Source organism: Triturus cristatus, chromosome 5_2 (genome assembly GCF_964204655.1).
Source record: "Triturus cristatus chromosome 5_2, aTriCri1.1, whole genome shotgun sequence".
Lineage (NCBI taxonomy): Eukaryota > Metazoa > Chordata > Amphibia > Caudata > Salamandridae > Triturus > Triturus cristatus.
The window spans coordinates 141,567,448-141,588,634 of record NC_140588.1 but is presented as its reverse complement, the minus strand read 5'-3'; the positions used below and the strand labels follow the sequence as shown (position 1 = coordinate 141,588,634).

Sequence of the window (21,187 nt, the reverse complement as noted above, 5' to 3'; positions counted from 1 at the left end):
CCACAAGGGAAAAACCTGCCTCTACCAGCAAAAGCCTCTGGAATGATAGAGAGGAAGGAATGGACAGACATGCCCCATAGGCTGCCATTATGTGGCTCAGTACAGGATACTGTGCCTTTAAGAAAACTTTCCAGAACTTTTCCCAGTATCCCAGAATGCACCTCAGGTCCCTTTTACTTTCAGTTCTTTTTGAAGGCGTAGCACGCCAGACCTGTAGCATTCCGTACATGAATAATTATCTCTCCATCGGGGAGGAGGGCGGGCGCTTATGACTATCACAGAGATACCCCTACTACAGAACTGGAGTTACAGAAAAGAAACTACTCCTTCTGTAGTAGGGGATCTCTGTGTATAGTCATAATCTAGTGAATAGAATGGCAAGCCCATCCCCACACTAAAACGGCGGTGGAGAAGAATACAAAATAATACCACTACTGTGCGAACAAATTTCGCAGAGAAGCCTGCCCAACCTGAGCATCTGCCCTGGCATCCGTATCCAGACAGTAATGCTTAGCAAAGGTATGGACCGACCTCCAAGTGGCCGCCTTGCAGATTTCTGCAATCGGAACATTACGTAGCAAAGCAGACGTGGCAGCTTTGCCCCTGGTGGAATGAGCCTTAGGTTTACCCCCTAAGGTCCTATTAGCCTTTTGATAACACAATTGTATACAGGACACAATCCACCGAGAGATGGACTGCTTAGAGGTAGCAAGACCGGTCCTGACTGATCCATAATTGATAAACAATTGGTCCAACCTACGAATATCCTTGGTCTTATCAAGATAAAACTTCAACACCCTCCTAACATCCAGGAAATGGAGAGACCTTTCCGCTGGAGAAGAGGGATTCTGAAAAAACGTAGGTAAAGTTATGGTCTGGTTGACATGAAAATCAGATATAACCTTAGGAAGAAACTTAGGGTGAGTACGCATTACAACCTTAGCAGCATGAAATACAGTATAAGGTTCTTGACAACATAACGCCTGAAGTTCACTCACCCTGCGGGCCGATGTAATGGCCACTAGGAACGCCGCCTTCCAGGACAGGTGCTGCAACGAAGCCTTGTGAATGGGTTCAAAAGGCTCTTTCATCAATCTGGACAGCACCACATTCAATTCCAAGGAAGGCGAGGGAAGTCTGACAGGAGGAAACACTTTCTCCAAGCCTTCCAAAAAATCCTTGACCACAGGGATCTGAAAGAAGGAAGTCTGTGAAGGGCATTTCCTGTAAGCAGTCAAAGCAGCGAGATGAACCTTAATGGAGTGGAAATTAAGGCCAGACTGCGCCAAATGTAAAAGATACGGAAGGATGACATCTTCCTTACATGTCGTCGGGTCAAAGTTCTTGGACTTGCACCAGATGCAGAATCTCTTCCACTTGTAAGCATAGGACGTCCTTCAGAATGTCCATACAATCTTCTGGTAGATTCAAATGGCCATATTGCACTATCTCAGGAGCCATGCTGCCAAACTCAAAGACGAGAGGTTGGGGTGCACCATCTGCCCCCCGAACTTTGTGAGAAGGTCCGGCAGCCGTATGTGAGGAAGGAGAGACCGGTGAAGTAGGTCCGTGAACCATCACTGCCTGGGCCATTCCGGGGCAATCAGGATCATCCGCGCCCCGGACTTGGACAGTTTGATGAGCACCGCCAGAATCAGGGGAATGGGTGGAAAAGCGTACAGAAAGCTGTTCGACCAGTCGATCCATAGCGCATTCCCCAGCGTCCCCCGCTGGTAGTACCTGGATGCGAAGTCTCGGCATTTGCTGTTTTCGGTGGTGGCGAACAGATCTACGTCTGGAGTCCCTCACCTTGCGAAGACTTCTCCTAGCACTTCGTCGTTTATGACCCACTCGTGGTATTCCTGAATCAGTCTGCTCAGTGCGTCCGCCGAAACATTCTGCACCCCTGGCAGATGTGTGGCCGTAATCGTCAGTCCTCGGGCCAGAAGCCAGTGCCAGATCGCCTGCGCCTCCCCCGACAGAGTGCGCGATCTCGACCCCCCCTGCTTGTTGAGGTAATACATCGTGGTTGTATTGTCCGTCTGTATCAACAGCGAGTTGGTCTGGAAGGACGGATGGAAGGCCTTCAATGCCAAGTAAACGGCTCTGAGTTCCAGGAAATTGATGTGGTGCGTAGACTCCAACGGGGACCATTTTCCTTGTATCTGTAAGTCTCCGGAGTGCGCTCCCCAGCCTTGGAGAGACGCATCCGTCACGATACTCTTCGTGGGAATGTCCTTGTGGAAGGGAACCCCCCTGAGGAGATTTTCCGCCGAACACCACCATTTCAGAGACTGAAGAGCATGCAGAGACAGCTGTATCTTGTCGTCCCAAGAACCTGTCCTCTGATCCCACTGATCCTCCAAGCACTCCTGCAGTGGTCTCATGTGCAGCTGTGCGTGAGGAGTGAGGAAGATACAGGAGGCCATCGATCCCAGCAGCGAAGACACCTTCCTCACTGTCGTCGATGGAGCGGCCCTGAGGTCCTGAGCCTTCCGAAGAAGTGATAACCGTCTCTCCTCCGAAGGAGACACGCTTGCTGACAGCGTATCGATGGAGGCCCCCAAGTACTGTATGCACTGGAGTGGAGTCGGGACAGATTTGGCCATGTTGACGTGTAACCCCAGCTTGTTCAAGAGAACGCACGTCCTCCGGAAGTGCGCTTGCGCTTCCGAGAAAGATGAGGCCTTGATCAACCAATCGTCCAGGTACGGGTAGACAAACACCTTGTTCCTCCGCAGGTGTGCCGCTACCACTGCCATGCACTTCGAGAAGGTCCTGGGAGCAGACTTTAGCCCGAATGGCAGTACTGTGTATTGATAATGATTGGCGCCGACTTGGAATCGCAGGAACTTCCTGTGTTTCTGTGCAATGGGCACGTGGAAGTACGCATCCTGTAGGTCTATGGCACAGAGCCAGTCTCCCCGTTGCAGCTGAGGGTAAATCTGATGCAACGATAGCATGCGAAACTTCTCTCTGCGAATCCATTTGTTTGCCTGCCGCAAATACAGAATGGGCCTGAACTCGTTCTCGTCCTTCTTGCGAACCAGGAAGAACCGAGAGTACAGACCTCTTTCCCTTTGAGACAGAGGTACGTCTTCCACCGCCTTTTTCCGCAACAGGATGTCTGCCTCCGCCTGGAGCTCTCGCAGCTGATACTGTGAGCTTACCGGCGGAATCGCTGGAGGCGGGCTGATGAACCGAAGACTGTATCCATTGCAAACAATATTCAGCACCCACTTGTCCTGAGTAATTTTTCTCCACTCTGCCGGAAAAGATTGAATGCTTCCCCCCACTGGTGTGGGTAACGGTTGCAGGGGAAGTAGTCGCTCAGGGCCGAGACCCGGCCGGGCCCTTGGTAGCAGTATCAGACTGCTGGCCTCCTCTACCCTTCTGGCGTTTCTGGAAGGGTTTACGGAACTGCTGCTGCTGGTGTTGCTGCTGTCCCGAGGCCTGCCCACGTCCTCTGCCCGCAGACCCGAACCGTCTCTGGAACGGGCGCTTCTTCTTCTCGGGCTTCTCCAACCTGACAGCCGTCAGGGTCTCAGCCTCCGTCTTCATGCGGGCCATTTCATCGTCCGCATGCTTGCCAAACAGGGTTTCCCCCGAGAAGGGCAGATTAGCCACTCTGTGTTGTGCCTCCGGCTTGAGCGAAGTAAGGCGAAGCCACGCGTGACGCCGTTGGTGGACGCCATGGCAGTAGCCATGCGCCGCCAGCAGAGACACATCAGCTGCCGCACTGATAACCTGGTTCGATACCAGCATCCCCTCGCGCAAAGTCTCCAGGAAGTCCTCATTCTTGTTGCGAGGCAGCAGCTCCGCGTACTGCTGGAGAGACTCCCACAGGGCCCGGACGTAACGCCCCAACAGAGCCCCGGCACTCGCCGCCTTCATGGTGGTAGCAGCCGTCCCACAGACCTTCCTGCCCGCCGAGTCTAGCCAGCAGCTTTCCTTGTCGGGCGGAACAGTCGATGAAGGAGTGGTAGCATGCTGCTTCCTTGCCACCGTCACAATGACCGAGTCCGTCTTCGGGTCCATCCTCAAAAAAGTAGGGTCCGAGTCCGGCGCCCGATACTTTTCAGGAGCCTTGAGGGGGCGGATTTCGTCACTGCAGGAGTGAGGATCAACTCCATAGCGGGCTCCACCAGTCCCGGCACTAGAGGCAGCAGGGGGAGAGACAGGTGCTTCTTGTGCAGCGTTTCGAATATCACGGACGTCGTAGGTGTCGACACCGTCACCGTGATTCCTAGCTTGGCTGCACCCCTCAATTGTACCTCCTGGAAGGAGACTAGATCGTCACCCGGCGACACCCTCGTCCCCGGCGAGTCCGACAGCGTCGGTGAGAAGTCCCTGGCAGATGATCGTGTGCGTGATCTGGATCTGCGCCTCCTGCGGCGTCACCCTGATGTAGACGACGATCGCCCACGGCTCCGCGATCTTCCTCTCCGCTCGGAGCGGGAGCGCGATCTCTTCGGCTTCGGCCTGTCCACCGGCCTCGCCGGGCCCGGCGACGGTGGTCTATCCTGGCGCCGCGGCCTCGGAGTTCCCTGCGGCGGCGTCGGATACCTGGGCAATGAGACCGATTGTGGCGGAACCGCAGGTGGGCCCGACGGTGTGCGAGGCGGTATAGAATGAGATGGGGGAGGAGGTGGTGGCGGTGGAGGAGGAGGCGAAGGCGTAGGGATCCGCGGCGCGGGCTCCCGTGGCAAAGGAGGGCAGGGTGGCGACCCCGGCTGCGTAGGCGTATACACCACTGAGTACACCGAGCCCGGGGACTCCGTTCTCCTCTTACGTGACCCCGAGGGACTCCTGGCGTCAGGGCTCCCCCTGCGCCGTTTCGACGATGAACCCCTCTGCGACGTCGATCGCCTCCTTGACGTCGATCGCCTCCGTGACGTCGATCGCCTCCGTGACGTCAGTCGCCTCCGTGACATCGATGGCCTTCGTGACGTCGATGGCCTCCGTGACGTCGATGGCCTCCGTGACGTCGATCGCCTCCTCGACGTCGACGCCATCTTCGACGGCGAACACCGCAGCGACGGCGAGTGCCTGCGGCTGGCCTGCGACGCCGGGTATCCCCTCGACGGCGACCTTCTCTTTGCCGACGGCGACAGGCGACCTCCCCTCGACGGCGAGCGCCGACACCGGGCCTGATCTCGACGTCGATGACTTGACGGCGAAGTTGACGGCGTCGACGAAGACGATGTCGTCGACGGCGGCCTGTTCAGCTCCCTCGACGTCGAGCGTCGACGCCACTTCTCCCCAGAGCCCTGGGGAGACGATGAACAGACAGCAGTCATCCCCCTCGACGCCGTAGTCGACGCCATCGACGTCGGCGGAGAATGGAGACGTTTGCTGGGCTTCCTGCCCCTGGGGAGCCCCCCAGAGGCCTCAGCATGGGTAGAATCAGCCCCTCCTGACCCACCTTGTGCCTTCAGCCTTCTGTCCTCCAGGACCTGGAGCCTGATCTTCATCCTTTCTCTCAGGGTCCTGGCTGAGAAAGAGTGGCAGATTTCACACTCCTCTGGCACATGGGACTGGGGAAGGCAGACGATGCACACCCTGTGTGGGTCTGACTTAGCCTTCTTCCTTTCGCACTCTGGGCACTTGTCAAACAAGCCAGGCATGTTGACAACACCAGAAGGAAGGCCTTTACAATACTAAAGCACTAGAAAAGTGAACAAATCCAAATAAACCCTTGAAAAGGGAGAGCTCAATGCTCCAGGGTCCTGCTAGCAGGAGCCGGAAAAAAGAACTGAAAGTAAAAGGGACCTGCTGTGCATTCTGGGATACTGGGAAAAGTTCTGGAAAGTTTTCTTAAAGGCACAGTATCCTGTTCTGAGCCACATAATGGCAGCCTATGGGGCATGTCTGTCCATTCCTTCCTCTCTATCATTCCAGAGGCTTTTGCTGGTAGAGGCAGGTTTTTCCCTTGTGCAAAAAGCTGGGCAGGCAGTGCTGTTTGTGGATGTTGGTGGAATTTTCTAGTTGAAGTACTGGAGAGTGTAGCCTGTGGGTATAGGCTGCATTATCTGTCTTTAAATTAAATTCTCTCTTAAGTGTGGATGCAGGTCTGCATGACTTGACACCTTAAGAGATTATTTTTATTGCTCCGGGGTCCCCGCACATGGGCGGGACTATTCACTAGATTATGACTATACACAGAGATCCCCTACTACAGAAACACCTGTTGGAGAGTGACCATGTGGAAGTGATCCGACTGAATGTAAAGGTTCAGCAGTCTGAGGTCCAGTATTGGTCTGAGAGAACCGTCCTTTTTTGGGATTAGGAAATAGAGGGAGTAAACCCCTGAGCCTTGATGAGGCAAGGGGACTGGTTCCATTGCGTGTTTTTGTAATAGCAAGAGAACCTCTTGCTTGTGAAGAGTGAGATGTTCTGAGGACATTGGACGTTGTCTGGGATGGATATTGGGGGAGTAGAAGTGAGTTCCAGGCAATAACCATACTGGATAATCTGTCTTACCCAGTTGTCTGTTGTGATGGAATTCCAGACAGGTATGAACTGTGAGAGACGTCCCCCGACAGGAGTGGAATGATCGGGAGGAAGTAGGGGAAGTCACTGCTTGGTGGTTGGGGAGTTGCGGGTGTTGCCATCACAACCTCTTCCCTTACCGTTGTTACCCCTGTACCCTCCTCGAAAATATCCTCTGGGGGAGGTAGTTTGATTGGGACTTTTGTATGAGGTAGAGAGATGCTCTGAGCCAGTGGTATTGGAGCCGGCCCTGTAAATGGAGAAACAAAATGACCCTTGAGGGGAAGGTAGTTACAAGGCCCCCATGGACTTGGTAGTCTCAGTATCCTTTTTCATCTGTTCTAAAGATGTATTGACTGTGGGCCCAAAGAGATGCTCTTGGTCAAAAGGCTGATTAAGAATAGTGGATTGCACCTCTTGCTTGAACCCTGAGATACGAAGCCAAGCGTGCCTGCGTAATAAAACGCTAGTATTAATAGCACGAGATGCGGTATTAGCTGCGTCAAGGGCACATTTGATAGATGTGTTGGTTATTAACTTAGCCTCCTGCATAAAGTCGTTAGCTTTGTATTTATATTGGTCAGGGAGATGTTGCATAAGCTTTTCAAGCTCATCATAGTAAGCCTTGTCATATCTGGCCAACAAATCTTGGGCATTGGCAATCCGCCAATGATTTGCCGCGATACGTTTACCAGATGCGTCTATCAGCTTTGATTCCTTATCAGGAGGAGAGGTGTCACCAGTGCTTTGTGAGTTAACCCTCTTGCGTGCGTTAGACACTACAAGAGAATTTAGAGGGACCTGACCTCTGATGTAGATTGGGTCATTGGGAGCTGCCTTATATTTCTTATCCAGCCTGGTGTTGAGGATCCTGGCTCTGCTGGGTCTTTAAACACTTCTGGTGCATGTTTGAGCATGCCTTTTAGCATTGGCAGGGTGTGTGTAGTTTTTTAGTTGGTGCGGATAGGCCCAACAGCCCACGTCGGAGTTTGAGGTTGAGGATATTATGTTTTTTGAAGATGTGCGTTGAAAGGGAACCGCGATCGAGACAATACCGTTGAGTGGTGAGGAATTGCGTGTCGAAGGGGGTTTGAAGATGACACCGACCCGGAGCGCAGCAAATCACATCCGAACCCGATGGCGGAAAAAACAATTTGAAGATGGAGTCAATGCCCATGCGCACAATCACCCTAGGGAGGAGTCACCTATCTCGTGACTACAAAGACTTCTTCCAAAGACAAAAACAAAGTGCAAACATCTGAGCCCAACACCAAATGGCGATCTATGCACAAGTATATGATCTGCAGCTCATATCCCTCAAACATATTCTTCTAGTGTTTCTTTATGCAGTTAAACCCCATGGAATGTGCAGCTCTGGCAATGAGTTATTGGTGTGATGCATTGTCGTCTGGAGGAGATGGTTCGGCTGGGTAAAGGTCTGGATCAGTTTCACCTGTGGGATCAATTGTGTCATCTGTCCATGGATCTATTGGGATATTCATCCCCCCATCATCTGCATTGAGGGCATTCAGGCCTCCCTGAGACATATGCAAAGTGTCCAAATCAAAAACTCACCCAAACGAACAAATCTGAATGTGTGGGTAGAGGGAGCCCCATTGTAAAATGCAAGACCATTCATCAGTGTAGGCCTAATAGTAGCTAAGAGGAATGTACCTAGAAGATGGGGAACTCAAATTCCTCTGGAGTTAACTGAATGGAAGGAAGATGTGGATTGGTGCATGCTGGTAGAGAAACAAACCTATGAATGCAGCAAAACTACAGAGGGATAATGTTGACTTGGTAATTACTCATTTGCTACGAAATGTTACTAACACAGACTTGAAATTGTAAAATAAACGTCATGTTTTCCCGATCACTGTTCTTCTTGCCAACAGAAGCCCCGCACACCCCAGGACCTACTTAATGCAGGCCACAGCGCGACCGCAAAGCAGGTGTGCCGCTGGCGTACCAAAGGTAAGCCTGTCTGCACCCTTCCGCGCCTGGACCGCACCCAGTACCAGGAACCCTGGCTTCATGACCAACCATTGCAACACCACAACCACAACAAACGCCACACTACTCCTCCACCATTTCCCACGACCTCAATAACACACACTGGCAAACAAGCTGCTGCCTCGTATTCCCCAGCACCACGGTAGAACCTTTCTCCAGCACCCATTGCTACTTTACCTGTGGGACCTCAGACACCGACACTACTAACTCCGAACAACCGGCGCACCCCACCACCCCACACAAATTGTCCGCCATGCTCCTCAACTTCCAATCCCTCGGGAAATACTCCACCTAAATATGGGACCTCCTCAACTGCAACACACCTGACCTCTTTCCTGATCAAAACATGGCTCAACCTGGACATCGCCGCAGCCATCCAGCCCACCTACAAAATGATACACCAGGACCAAACCCACAAACTAGGCGGAGGACTCAAGATTATCTAGAAAAATCTGATTGACTGCACCACCTTCATGTACTCGGACATCAACCTCATGGAACACCTCCATTACAAAATACGAATGCCACCCTTAAAGGAACCCTTGCATACTGCTGCCCAGGCCTCCAAGCGGAATACTGCAACTGCATCACAGACTTCATTGCTCTCCTCTCCATCAGATCAACCAACTACATCCTTCTCAGAGACCTCAATTTCCACCTGGAAGACACCACAGACCCTAACTTCATGGCCCTCCTCAACAGCCTCAGCAAACTCTGACTCACCCAATTCGTCCAAAGACCAACCCACACAGCAGGCTAATGCCTCAACCCTATTTTCTCGGCCAACAACAGGATCACCACCACCCACACAACACCGCTCACATGGTCCGACCTCTCCATCACACATTTAAAGATACCTGCCCACCAAGCCACCCCACCAGAAAAACTTAAAGCACCATCAAAACACTGGGGCAAAATATCTAAAGAAAAATGGACCAAGACTCTACAGGAATGCCCACTCAGCCACACCGAAAACCTGGATGTCGATACCAAGCTTTTCAATAAATGGTTTACTGACTGCGCTAACTGCACCACTCCCACCAGAAATAAGGCCTACAAAATCAACCAACAGCCCAGCTGGTACATGAATGACCTCAGGGAGTACAAGTGCCACTGCAAATAACTTGAGAGAAAATGAAGCCAGCTCCAACAACAGCAATGAACTCTTCACAATTGTCAAGGATTTCTCCAATCCCGCAGCTGCCAACAACTACATCACCCCATCCCAAGCACTCTGCAACACCATCTCAAACTTCTTCGAATAGAAGATTGCCATGATCTACAACACATTCGACCGACAGCATACTGATATGCATTCCCCTGACCAACCAGACACTTCCTTCATTGCCAAACAGCAGCCAAGCAACTTGAAGCCCCTCTTGGGCGAAGAAACTACCGCCTTGATGAATACCATCCACTCAGGAGCACCCTCAGACCTATGCCCCCACTTCATATACAATCTTGGAAGAATCATCATCTACCCCACACTCATCGCTATCATCATCTCCATACTCACTGCAACTTTCCCGCCTTGCTGGAAAAATGCAGAAGGCGACGCTCTAATGAAGAAACCAACAGCGAACCCCAACACCCTCAACAGCTTCAGACCATCTTGCTCCTGCATTTTCCAGCTAAAGTCAGGGAGAAAGCCATCAATACCCAACTCGCAGACCACCTAGAACTCCATCAACTACTATACAGCTCTCAATCAGGCATTCGCACCAACCACAGAACAGAGACAGCTGTCACCAATAACATCAGAAACAACCTTGACGGAGGAGAAAAGCCCGCACTCATCCTCCTCAACTTCTCCGCAGCTTTCAGTATGGTCTTCCACGAGTCACCCATCAGAAAGCTTCAGCACTTGGGTATCTGCAGACCGGCCCTCAAAGGTCCTCACGGACAGAACTCAACGAGTTAGACCCCCCCACACACCTTGGAACCCAGGAAACACATCTGTGGAGTCCCTCAAGAAATGTCTCTCAGGCCAACAGTCTTCAAAGTCTACAATGCGCCTCTCATGGACATCGTCAGAGCCCACGGCATCAACATAGTATCGTACACCAATGACACACGTCTCATCCTCTCCCTTACCGGCTCAACCAGCATCGCCAGAGTAAACTTTGCCAACTACATGAGCAACATCGCAGCTTTTATGAAAAACAACTGCCTCCAGCTCAACACAGATAAACTCAAAGTCCTAAACTTTGGCAACAACCACTTCCGCTGGAACACCTCTTGGTGGCCCTCTGAACTTGGACCCCCACCTGCCCCCGCCCCTGTCGACCATGCCAAGAACCTCAGGATCATCCTGGACAACCAGACACCAACCTTTCCATGAGCAAACAGATCAATGCCGTCTCCTCATCATGCATTCACATCTTGCAAATGCTTCACAAGATTTTTAAGTGAATCCCACTGAACACCAGACGAACGGTCACCCAGACTCATTTCACAAGTAGACTTTATTACTGTAACGCTCTCTTACATGAGCATCCCATCCCATGTCCTAACGCGAACACCGAACCACCCAGAACAGCACCGCCAGACTCATCCTGAACACTCTGCAAAATAACCACATCTCTCTACACCTCATCAATCTCCACTGGCTCCCAGTCCACAAAAGATGTAAGGTCAAGCATCTCACCCACGCCTACAAAGCTCTCCACAACACTGGTCCAGCCTTCCTCAACCACTGCCTCAACTCCTACCAACCCACCAGGCATCTTCGATCTGCGTCCCAGGCAAGAGCACAACTCACTTGCATCATGAAGACCAGAAGCGGAGGATGTTCCTTCTCATACCTAGCAACCAAGACCTGGAACTTCCTACTAAAACACCTGAGAACCTCCCCCCTCCCTCATGGACTTCCGAAGGAACCTCAAGACATGGCTCTTCCAGAAATAAACAGGCATGATATCCTCCCCCTTAGACCTGCCCTACTCAATGCCTGGATACTCTCACAGGTGATTAGTCTGGCTCTACAAATTCACATAACATAACAAGACTGAAACACTGTAAAGGAGCTTCATTTACTTTGAAGCTCTCTGTATTTTCAGTGATATAGGGCAACTCAGCTCAAGTGAAGGTGAACAAAAGATCTTCTGTGAAAATTAATAAAATGTTTTAAAAAGAAATTCCAATTCACAAATGACAGACCTGGCCAATATTGCAAAGGTGTACTATTTTTATGAGAAAAAAACTTGCAGAGCTCTTTTTACCAAGCAATCTTTCGCTTTGCTTCTCAGGTTGTTTTCTTAATACCTTCACTAATAGGTGCTTGAAACTCCTGGTATAGTGGATTGGTTTAAACTCCTGGTATAGTGGATTGGTTTATCAGGATTCTCCCTGGGTTGCTGCATATAACTCTGCTTGGACTTTGTGGAGGTGTAAATGGGTAGAAAGTTAAAGGACTGAGGGTCTGCCACAGTCAAGAGTCGCTATAGGCAGGTGCTACCCTCCAATCATTCAGAGTGCACTGATGCTACTGGAGAGTCATGGTGCAGCTACAAAAGCTTTAGTGGAGGCATCAGAAGCTCTAGAATATATAGCCTTAGTGCTTATTTGACACACCAGATTTCATAGATTGTTTTAATATCACCCTCAACAATTAGCTGAGTTAAGCAGCAGTTTGAATAAATTCACATTTATTATACATGTTATTCCTGATTTTCTTGTCTCATCACCTTTATTTCTCCATTTGTCTCTTCCTCTGTCTTTGAAAAAATCTTCTACTGAAGACTGACTGCTGCACTTTATGGGGTTCGACTGACAATGCCAATGTCCGCCAGAGAAATCCTGAATTGGGGGTGCTCTGTTACCAGTCACTTGAGATGCTGCTCTTCTACCAGGTCTACCTGCAAAACAAAAGAAATCTATTACTGTACATTTTTACTGTTAAATGATTTTCCTAGAATGAGATGGAAATAGCTCTAGGATAGTGAGAAACCGTTAACGCTTTGCCTGTGACGTTTGACCCATAATCCCTAATTGAGAAGGACAGTATAGACTTCCTGTTACCGGACATTAAATGATAATATTTGTGGATAATCATTCAAATCTTTCTTACCAATAATATTCTGCATAAATGTCTTTTTTTGTGCACACATTGCTATTCAAATATCGTTTAAGAGTACTGACATAAAAACAATGAATACCGAAATGCATGAATTTACACAAACATTTAAATTGGCAACATACTTTAACAAAATGGACACCAAAATGACCCTAGAGAAAGTTTTGTGAAGGAAGGATCATAGGTCCAATTAAATATGTAACTGGGGCAAAATATGATCCTATGACATAATGGGTGAAATGTGGGCTAGACATAAAGGAGCAGGACTGTTGCTAGACCCAACATTCCCAAGACTCAATATATGGGACAATGGTTGATTGTATTAGGCTATTACAGGTCACTAGTTGGTTTACTGAAAGTGGATCTTATCACAAGTAATAAAGCCTGCTGTCCTATTGCCAACTTAAGGTATATGGGACTAGGGACAGAATGGGTATTCTGCAGCGATGGCATACCATAATGGGCACGTGAGCACATGACGTTCAAGAGTCACAGCAGAGAGATGGAGAAATGAGACAGAACTCCAGGATAGTTAACGGAGGCAAATCAAGAACAGGAGAAGGGCCTGGACACAGTGATAGAGGATCAGTCTCTATGTAAAAAGGAATATGCTACTTACCAGTATGCATCTGTTCTTGGCATGTAGAGCTGCAGAGCCACACACTTAGGATAGTTAATCGCCATCTGGTGTTGGGCTCGGATGCTTGCAGGTTGTTGTTGTCTTCGGAAGAAGTCTTTGGTCACGAGATAGGTGACTCCTCCCTTGGACTACAGTGCGAATGGGCATCCACTCCATCCTCAGATTGTTTTTCGGCATGATGGGAAATGATGGGAGTTTGTAAAAAGAGAGAGAGATGTCCACGTGTAATGTCTAAGTAAGACTATGCTGGAACAGATACAGGTCCCGGGGAGGTGGGTGGGCGTGTGTGGCTCTGCAGCTCTACATGCCAAGAACAGATGCATACTGGTAAGTAGCATATTCCGTTCGAGGCATATGAGCTGCAGATCACACACTTAGGATAGACTATATAGCAGTGTCTCCCCTAGCGGTGGTCACCTGTATCATTTGCAGCAGTTTGGAATAAAGTTTTAAGGACAGCATGACCTACAGAAGCTTGTTGTTTTGCTTGCACGTCAACACAGTAATGTTTAGTGAAGGTGTGTGTTGTAGACCATGTGGCTGCCTTACAAATATCTTCTAAGGGAATGTTTCCTAAGAATGCCATGGAAGCCTCTATTTTGCGTGTGGAATGCGCTCTAGGGGGAACTGTTAGTGTGCGTTTAGCCTTGTGGTAGCATATTTGGATACATTTAACTATCCACCTGGCTATCCCGGATTTGGAAATAGGGTTGCCTTTATGTGGTGGAGAGAAAGCAACAAACAATTGTTTGGTTTTGCGGAATGGTTTGGTTCTGTCAATGTAGTAAAGTAGGGCTCTTTTAACATCTACGGTATGAAGAGCTCTTTCAGCTACCGAGTCAGGATTTGGGAAGAACACTGGTAGCTCTACTGATTGGTTAAGATGGAACGGAGATATGACTTTTGGCAGGAATTTTGGATTGGTTCTAAGAACCACTTTGTTGCGGTGTAATTGTAGAAATGGTTCTTGTATGGTTAAAGCCTGGATCTCACTTACCCGTCTAAGGGATGTGATAGCAATAAGGAAAGCCACTTTCCATGTGAGGAACTGTAGTTCGCATTTATGCAGAGGTTCAAAAGGGGGTCCCATGAGCCTTGTAAGAACAATGTTTAGATTCCACACTGGAGAGGGTGGTAATCTGGGAGGAATAAATAATGCTCTTAAGGCCTTCCATGAAGGCTTTGATCGCAGGTACTCTAAATAGTGACAAGTGTTGTCGATTTTGCAAGTAGGCTGCTAATGCTGCTAGGTGTAGACGTATCGATGAGTACGCTAAATTACATCTTTGCAAGTGTAGTAAGTAGCAAATGATGTTCTGTATGGATGCATCCAGTGGGCGTATATCATTGTTAGTGCAGTAAATGGCAAATCTTTTCCATTTTGCAGCGTAGCAGGCTCTAGTGGTAGGTCGTCTGGCCTCTTTTTAATATTCATACAGTCTGGTGGTAGGTTGAGGTAACCGAACTCTAGGACTTCATGGGCCAGATCGCCAGATTCAGTTGACCTGGATCTGGGTGTCTTATTTCTCCATGGTTCTGGGTTAGTAAGGACGGGGAGAGATGCAGTTTCTGGTGTGGAACTAGAGAGAGTTCCAGCAGTGTTGTGAACCAGGGCTGGCGTGCCCATGTGGGGGCTACTAGGATCAGTTTGAGAGACTGTTGCCTGAGCTTGCATACCACGAATGGAATGAGTGGGAGAGGCGGAAAAGCGTACGCAAATCTGCCTGACCAGTTCATCCATATTGTCCTTGGACTGTGGGTGGGGAAACCTGGCGGCGAAGGTTGGGCATTTTGCGTTTTCGTGTGTGGCGAACAGATCTATGTCTGGTTGGCCCCATTTTTGGAAAAAGGGGAGTAGGACTTGTGGATGTAATTCTCATTTGTGGATCTGTTGAGTCTGTCGACTTAACAGGTCGGCAATCTGATTGTGAACCCCTGAAAGGTGTTCTTCAAGCAGGTATATGTTCTGGGGAATGGCCCATCTCCAAATGTTCTGTGCTAGCTGGGACAGCTGGAGAGAATGTGTGCCTCCTTGTTTTTGTATATAATACATGGCTGTAATGTTGTCCGTCCGGATGAGGACAGTTTTGTTCTGGAGATGTATTTGGAATGATTTTAGTGCTAGGAATACTGCCAGTAGTTCCAGGTAATTCATATGGAGCACTTTCTGTTGAGTGGTCCATTTGCCCTGAGTGGTGTGTCCTAGGAGATGGGCTCCCCATCCCATGAGTGATGCGTCCGTTGTTAGCACTATTTGTGGAAGAGGCTCGAGGAACGGCCGCCCTTTGGACAGGTTTATTGTGTTCCACTATCTTAGAGAGCGATCGGAGCGGCTGTCCACCAACACGAGATCTGTTAGTTTTCCGTGAGCCTGATTCCACTGACGTGCTAGACACTCTTGCAAGGAACGCATTTGAAGTCTTGCATAAGGCACAATGAAGATGCATGACGCCATCATGCCTATCAGTTGCATGAACACTCTTGCTGGAAGAGAGTGTTGGGTTTGAAATTTTACGATGAGAGCTTGTATATTGGCTATCCTGGCTGGGCTGGGATATGCTAAGGCTTTGGAGGTATTTATGGTGGCTCCCAGATATTGATGTATGTGGGAGGGTTGGAGATGAGATTTGGGATAGTTTATTGTGAATCCCAAATTGTGTAAGGTCTGAATAGTTCGGTGAGTGTGTAGAACGTATTTGTTGAATGAGTTGACTTTTATTAGCCAGTCGTCTAGATACGGGAAGACATGAATTTGTTGTCTTCTGAGATGCGCTGCTACTACTGCTAGACACTTGGTGAATACTCTGGGCGCAGTTGTTACCCCGAATGGACTATAAACTGATAGTGTTGTCCGTCCACCACAAACCTTAGGTACTTCCTGTGAGCAGGATGTATGGGAATGTGGAAATAAGCGTCCTTGAGATCTAGTGTGGCAAGGAAATCGCCTTGTTGTAGTAGTGGGAGCACTTGTTGAAGAGTGATCATATGGAAATGATCTGAGTTTATGTACAGATTTAGGAGTCTGAGGTCGAGTATTGGTCTTAGAGTCTCGTCCTTTTTGGGGATTAGGAAGTATAGTGAGTATACCCCTGTACCCTGATGTTGTAAGGGAACTGGTTCTATTGCGTGTTTTTGAAGCAATGAGAGAACTTCTTGTTTGAGGAGCGTAAGATGGTCTGGTGACATGGAACGCTGCTTGGGTGGTATGTGTGGAGGGGTAGCGGTGAGTTCCAGGCAGTAACCATACTGGATAATTTGTCTTACCCAATTGTCTGTTGTGATGGAGTTCCAGACAGGTAGGAACTGTTTGAGCTTTCCCCCGACTGGAGTGGAATGGTCTGGGGGGAGTGGAGGAAAGTCACTGTTTTGTGGCGGGGGAGGTACGAGTGTTGGTATTGCCTCGGCCTCGTCCCTTGTTGTTGTTTCCTCTATATCCTCCTCTAAAATATCCTCTACTAGGGGTTGTTTGTGTAGAGGTTTTGAATGTAGAGGAGGTGTCTGCTCCCATATTCTTGGAGGCTCCTCTGTAGAAGGAGCATCGAAAGGAGCCGCGTGGTTGTGGAGACTGCAATGCTCCCATGGACTTAGCAGTCTCTGTGTCATTTTTCATTTTTTCAAGTGCAGTGTCAACTGCTGGCCCAAACAGCTGTTCTTGGTTAAAAGGTTGGCTAAGTATGGTACTTTGTACTTCTGGCTTAAAGCCTGAAATGCGTAGCCAGGCACGGCGTCTAAGGAGTACACTTGTGTTTAGTGCTCGAGAGGCGGTGTCTGCGCCGTCAAGTGCACATTTAATGGACGCATTTGAGATAAGTTTTCCCTCTTGTATAAGGTCATTTGCCTGGGTCTTGTATTGGTCTGGCAGGTGTTGTAGCAGAGTCTCCAACTGATCGTAGTGAGCCCTATCGTAGCGTGCTAATAGGGCTTGGGTGTTGGCAATACGCCAATGATTAGCAGCTTGTGCTGCTACTCGTTTGCCCGAGGCTTCTAATAGTTTGGATTCTTTGTCAGGGGGTGGTGTAACCCCCGTGGTTTGGGAGTTGGCGCGTTTCCTTGCGTTGGAAACAACCAAAGAATCCAGAGGGAGCTGTCCTTTGATGCAACAAGGATCTTGGGGCAGGTCTATATTTTTTGTCAATTCTGGGGTTAAGCACCCTGGCACGGACGGGGTCTTTAAATACTTCTGTGGCGTGTTTTATCACCCCTTTAAGCATAGGTAAAATTTGTACCGATTTCTGAGACTGCTCAAAAGTGTCTAAGAAAAAGTCTTCCTCGGGTGCATCAGAGTGCATGGTGACGCCGTGGTAAAGTGCTGCTCTGTTTACTAGTTGTCCAAACCCCAGGTGGTCATCTGGAGGTGATGGTTTGGAGGGATATGGTGTAGGGTTAGGTATATCTGGTAGAGGGTATGCCCCATCATCCAATGGTGCTGTATCTGGATCCGTGAACGGATCATTAGTATTATAAGGATCACCCCCTCCCCCTAGGTCATCATCATCATCCTGATGGAGATGGTAGAGGTAGAGGTAAGGGTGGTGTAGGCAGAGGGGGTGGGGTAGAAGGTCATATGGGAGAGGAAGGAGGAATAGGTGATGTTGCCGAGTCCTTCTTTTTATAGGAACTGGGGCAGGTGTTGTGTCCAGTTTCCGTTTCTTACATGGCACTGCAGTGACATGTCCAGTCTTTGGATTAATATAGATCCTTTTTTGTGTTGGATCTGGATGGAAAAGTTCTTGCTCTTTAGGAACATATTTTGGCGCCGATTTTTTTCGGTTCCGATCGAGGTTTTGGTTGATCAGTAGAGTCTTTGGCTTTGGGAGGTGTATTATAGTCCTTAGCCGGTGGTTTCGGTGCCGATGAAGGTTTCGGTGCCGTAGTTGAGTCTTTCGGCTTGGGAACTTTCGGTGCCGGTTTATCTATAGGCCTCGATGTTTTCGGTGCCGAAGGTGTCGGATCCGATTTCGGTGCCGAGAGGTCTTTTGTCTTCGGTGCCGAAGGTGCCGGGAGTACAATGACATGCGGCTTACTCGGGCCCGAGCCACCGGAAGGCTTATGTTTCTTCGGAGCCGAGCCCGGAGGCGGGACTTCTGAAGGGTGTTTTCGGTCTCGACTGAGGCCAGCTGGCGAAGTCTTGACCAATGCCTTTTGTTTTGGAGGGGTTGGGGCAGGGGCAGGGGCAGTGGTACTCACGCGTTGCCCCGGAGTAATCGGGTCGTCTGAGTCGTCTGCTTCTGAGATGATTTGAAGTTCCTTGGAATCCTCTTCCGGGACATCGGGACCCTCATCGAAGATGTTTACTGGTTCGGGGATGATCTGTGTGCCATGATATGGCGTCAAGCTCTTCGATCCCGAATGGATCGGAATGCTGCACAGGCTGGACAGCTGGCTTCGTCGTGCTCCGGTGATAGGCACAGGTTGCAGACTTTATGATGGTCACTGTGCGGAAATCTTGCTCCACACTGGGGGCATTTTTTAAACGGCGTCCTTTCCATGAGCCGTAGGCCTCACGGCGTGAGTAGGCCCAGCAGCCCGCGTCGACGTCCGGAATCGAGCCGATGAATTCGATGTCGAGTGAAGGTGCTTCAATGTAGTTGTAAAAGTTTTTTCGCTTCGAAAAGCTTGTATTTGAGATTTTCAACCAGAGTTGGAAAAGTTACATCCGAACCCAATGGCGGAAAAAAACAATCTGAGGATGGAGTGGATGCCCATGCGCACTGTAGTCCAAGGGAGGAGTCACCTATCTCGTGACCAAAGACTTCTTCCGAAGACAACAACAACCTGCAAGCATCCGAGCCCAACACCAGATGGCGATCTACTATCCTAAGTGTGTGATCTGCAGCTCATATGCCTCGAACACATGTTTATACCTGACTGTCCTCCACCACAGTCCAGTCTTAAATATCACAGCGCCTAGTAGATATATGTTTAATGCTGTTAAATGTACTTCTATTCTTACCAGGGTGGTGAGCTGGCCTTTAATAAAAAATGACAAAGTAAGGTAACTTCCCTCCTGTGAGAAAGTGCCAACTTTCTTGCATGGTATGCCCCCACTTTTTGCTGAATTGCTGATGTACTTTGACTGAGTGTGCCCTGGGTTCCTGCCAATCAGGTGCCCAGGGCCTGTGTTCCTTCCCTAAAACTGCATTAAACCATAAACCCAAATGGCATCTAAGGCCACATGTCTGTAAATGGTACCATAGATAGCCAGGGCACTGTGGCCAGAGAAGGCCCCTAAGTGCTGCAGCACCTATTGTGCCATCCTTAGAGGTCCTGTACCCTGACACACACACTGCCTTTGCAGGTTGAGTGTCTGGGTGCAGAACAAAACACAGAGACGACATGGCACACATCCCTGTGTGCCATGCCCACAAACCACTGCCCTGGCATACATCAGTCACCCCTCTAGCTGGGTGCCCAATGCCAGTGGTGAGGGTACAGGTGCATGAGCCCAGTACCCCTACAGTGTCCAGGTCCATTCCTGGGCACTGTAAGTACAGTGTTGCCATTAAGAGTATATGGTGCTGGGAGGTCGACATTACGAACTCCACAGCACCATGATGGCTGCACTCAAGACTGAAGTTTGGTATCAAACTTCTCAGAACATTAAACCCACACTGATGCCAGTGTGGGATTTAATGTAAAATGCCCGACAGAGGGCATCTTAGAGATGCCCCCTGAAACTAACCAACAACCAGCGTCCTGACTGAGAGGCTGCCTAGGCTGCCACCCAGCAGACATGTTGCTGGACCCCTGGGTAGAAAGCCATCCGCTCTCGTGGGCCTGCAACAATGCACATCCTGGGGCGAGGTGCTAGGCCTCCTCCCCCAGGATGGGCAGAGGAAGCTTCAAAGGCATGCCGCGTTTGTGAGCTTCTCCAGGCCACTTGCTGTACTCAGCAACTGGCCCCTGCCGGTTCTGACCCCCACCTCTGGCGGGAAGATCGATGGAAAAACCCAAGTGAGGAAAGGGGGTGTGCCAGTCTCTGCCAACCCCACCCCTCAGGTGGGGGAGGCGAAATGAAGCACAACTCCGGGCTCTCGCCAACTTGGGGATGGGGAGCCCTACCCAATCAGGACTAGGCTCCTGCCCCCCTCCCACTGGAGAGTGGCAGGATAAGGGTGTACCCACCCCAGCGAAGGGACCCATTGGTCCCTGACCTGTACCTACCTGTAACGCCCCTAAAGTTAGTATTTAGGGGCACCCTTAACCTTCCTTCCTCAGATCACGATTCCGAAACAAGAAGAAGAACAAGAAGAAACAATTATGCCCCGTCGTTGGAGCCTTTCTGGGCTCTAGAATAATAATGCCCCCACGGAGCCCCCCAGTCCTTCTCACTCACCGGGCTGCTCTCGGGGGTGCTCCGCTGCTCTGTGGCAATCTCCTCTTCACCCGGTCCCTCTTCTGGGACCTGGGCTTTTCTACTCCGTTCTCAGCTCGGGCGCCTTGGCTGGCTTTACCGATGCAGCGGGCGGGGCTCTCTCTCACTCTAGAGAGCCCCGCTGGCGGCGGCTGCTGCTCTTTTCCTTTACCCGGGCCCCTTCCTGGGACCCGGGACTCTGCATGGCCACTCGGGGAGGCGGGGTAGGCTCCCGCCTCTCCAGTCCTTCCCGGTGCAACACGGCTTCCTCCGGGTCGGGGGGAAGCGGAAGTGGAGCACACCAGGCCCCGCCCGCAGTCAGGCGGCGCGGGCCTGACTTCCTGGTTTTTCCGCGGGCCGCGGCGGTGATTTCTTCTTGGGGCTCAATGAGGGGTAGGCTCCCTCGCAATCAAAAGTACACGGCGGTGGGCACCCGCCATTATGGCATGGCGGAGGGATTCCCACGATGGGGACTCCCTCACCAAGGGCCGCAGCCCAGCGCTGCGCAGCCCCCAGGCTCCTTCTCTTTGGTCCAATCAAAAATACAGCGCTCTCAGGGCGCTAGGAGGCACAAAGCCACAAAGTCCCAGCCACAAGGTCCTCGCAGATGTAG

General features: G+C 50.2%; 1 protein-coding gene across 1 annotated transcript in view; it reads right to left on the bottom strand.

Annotated features, from left to right (window-relative positions):
• Positions 1–21,187, bottom strand: part of LOC146822728 (NFX1-type zinc finger-containing protein 1-like) — a 1,573,298-nt gene that overhangs the window by 1,303,341 nt on the left and 248,770 nt on the right. Inside the window, exon 6 of the mRNA XM_085606923.1 lies at positions 12,192–12,362. Within this exon, the coding sequence (XP_085463049.1) occupies positions 12,192–12,362 (171 nt within the window). The remainder of the gene's footprint in view (positions 1–12,191; positions 12,363–21,187) is intronic.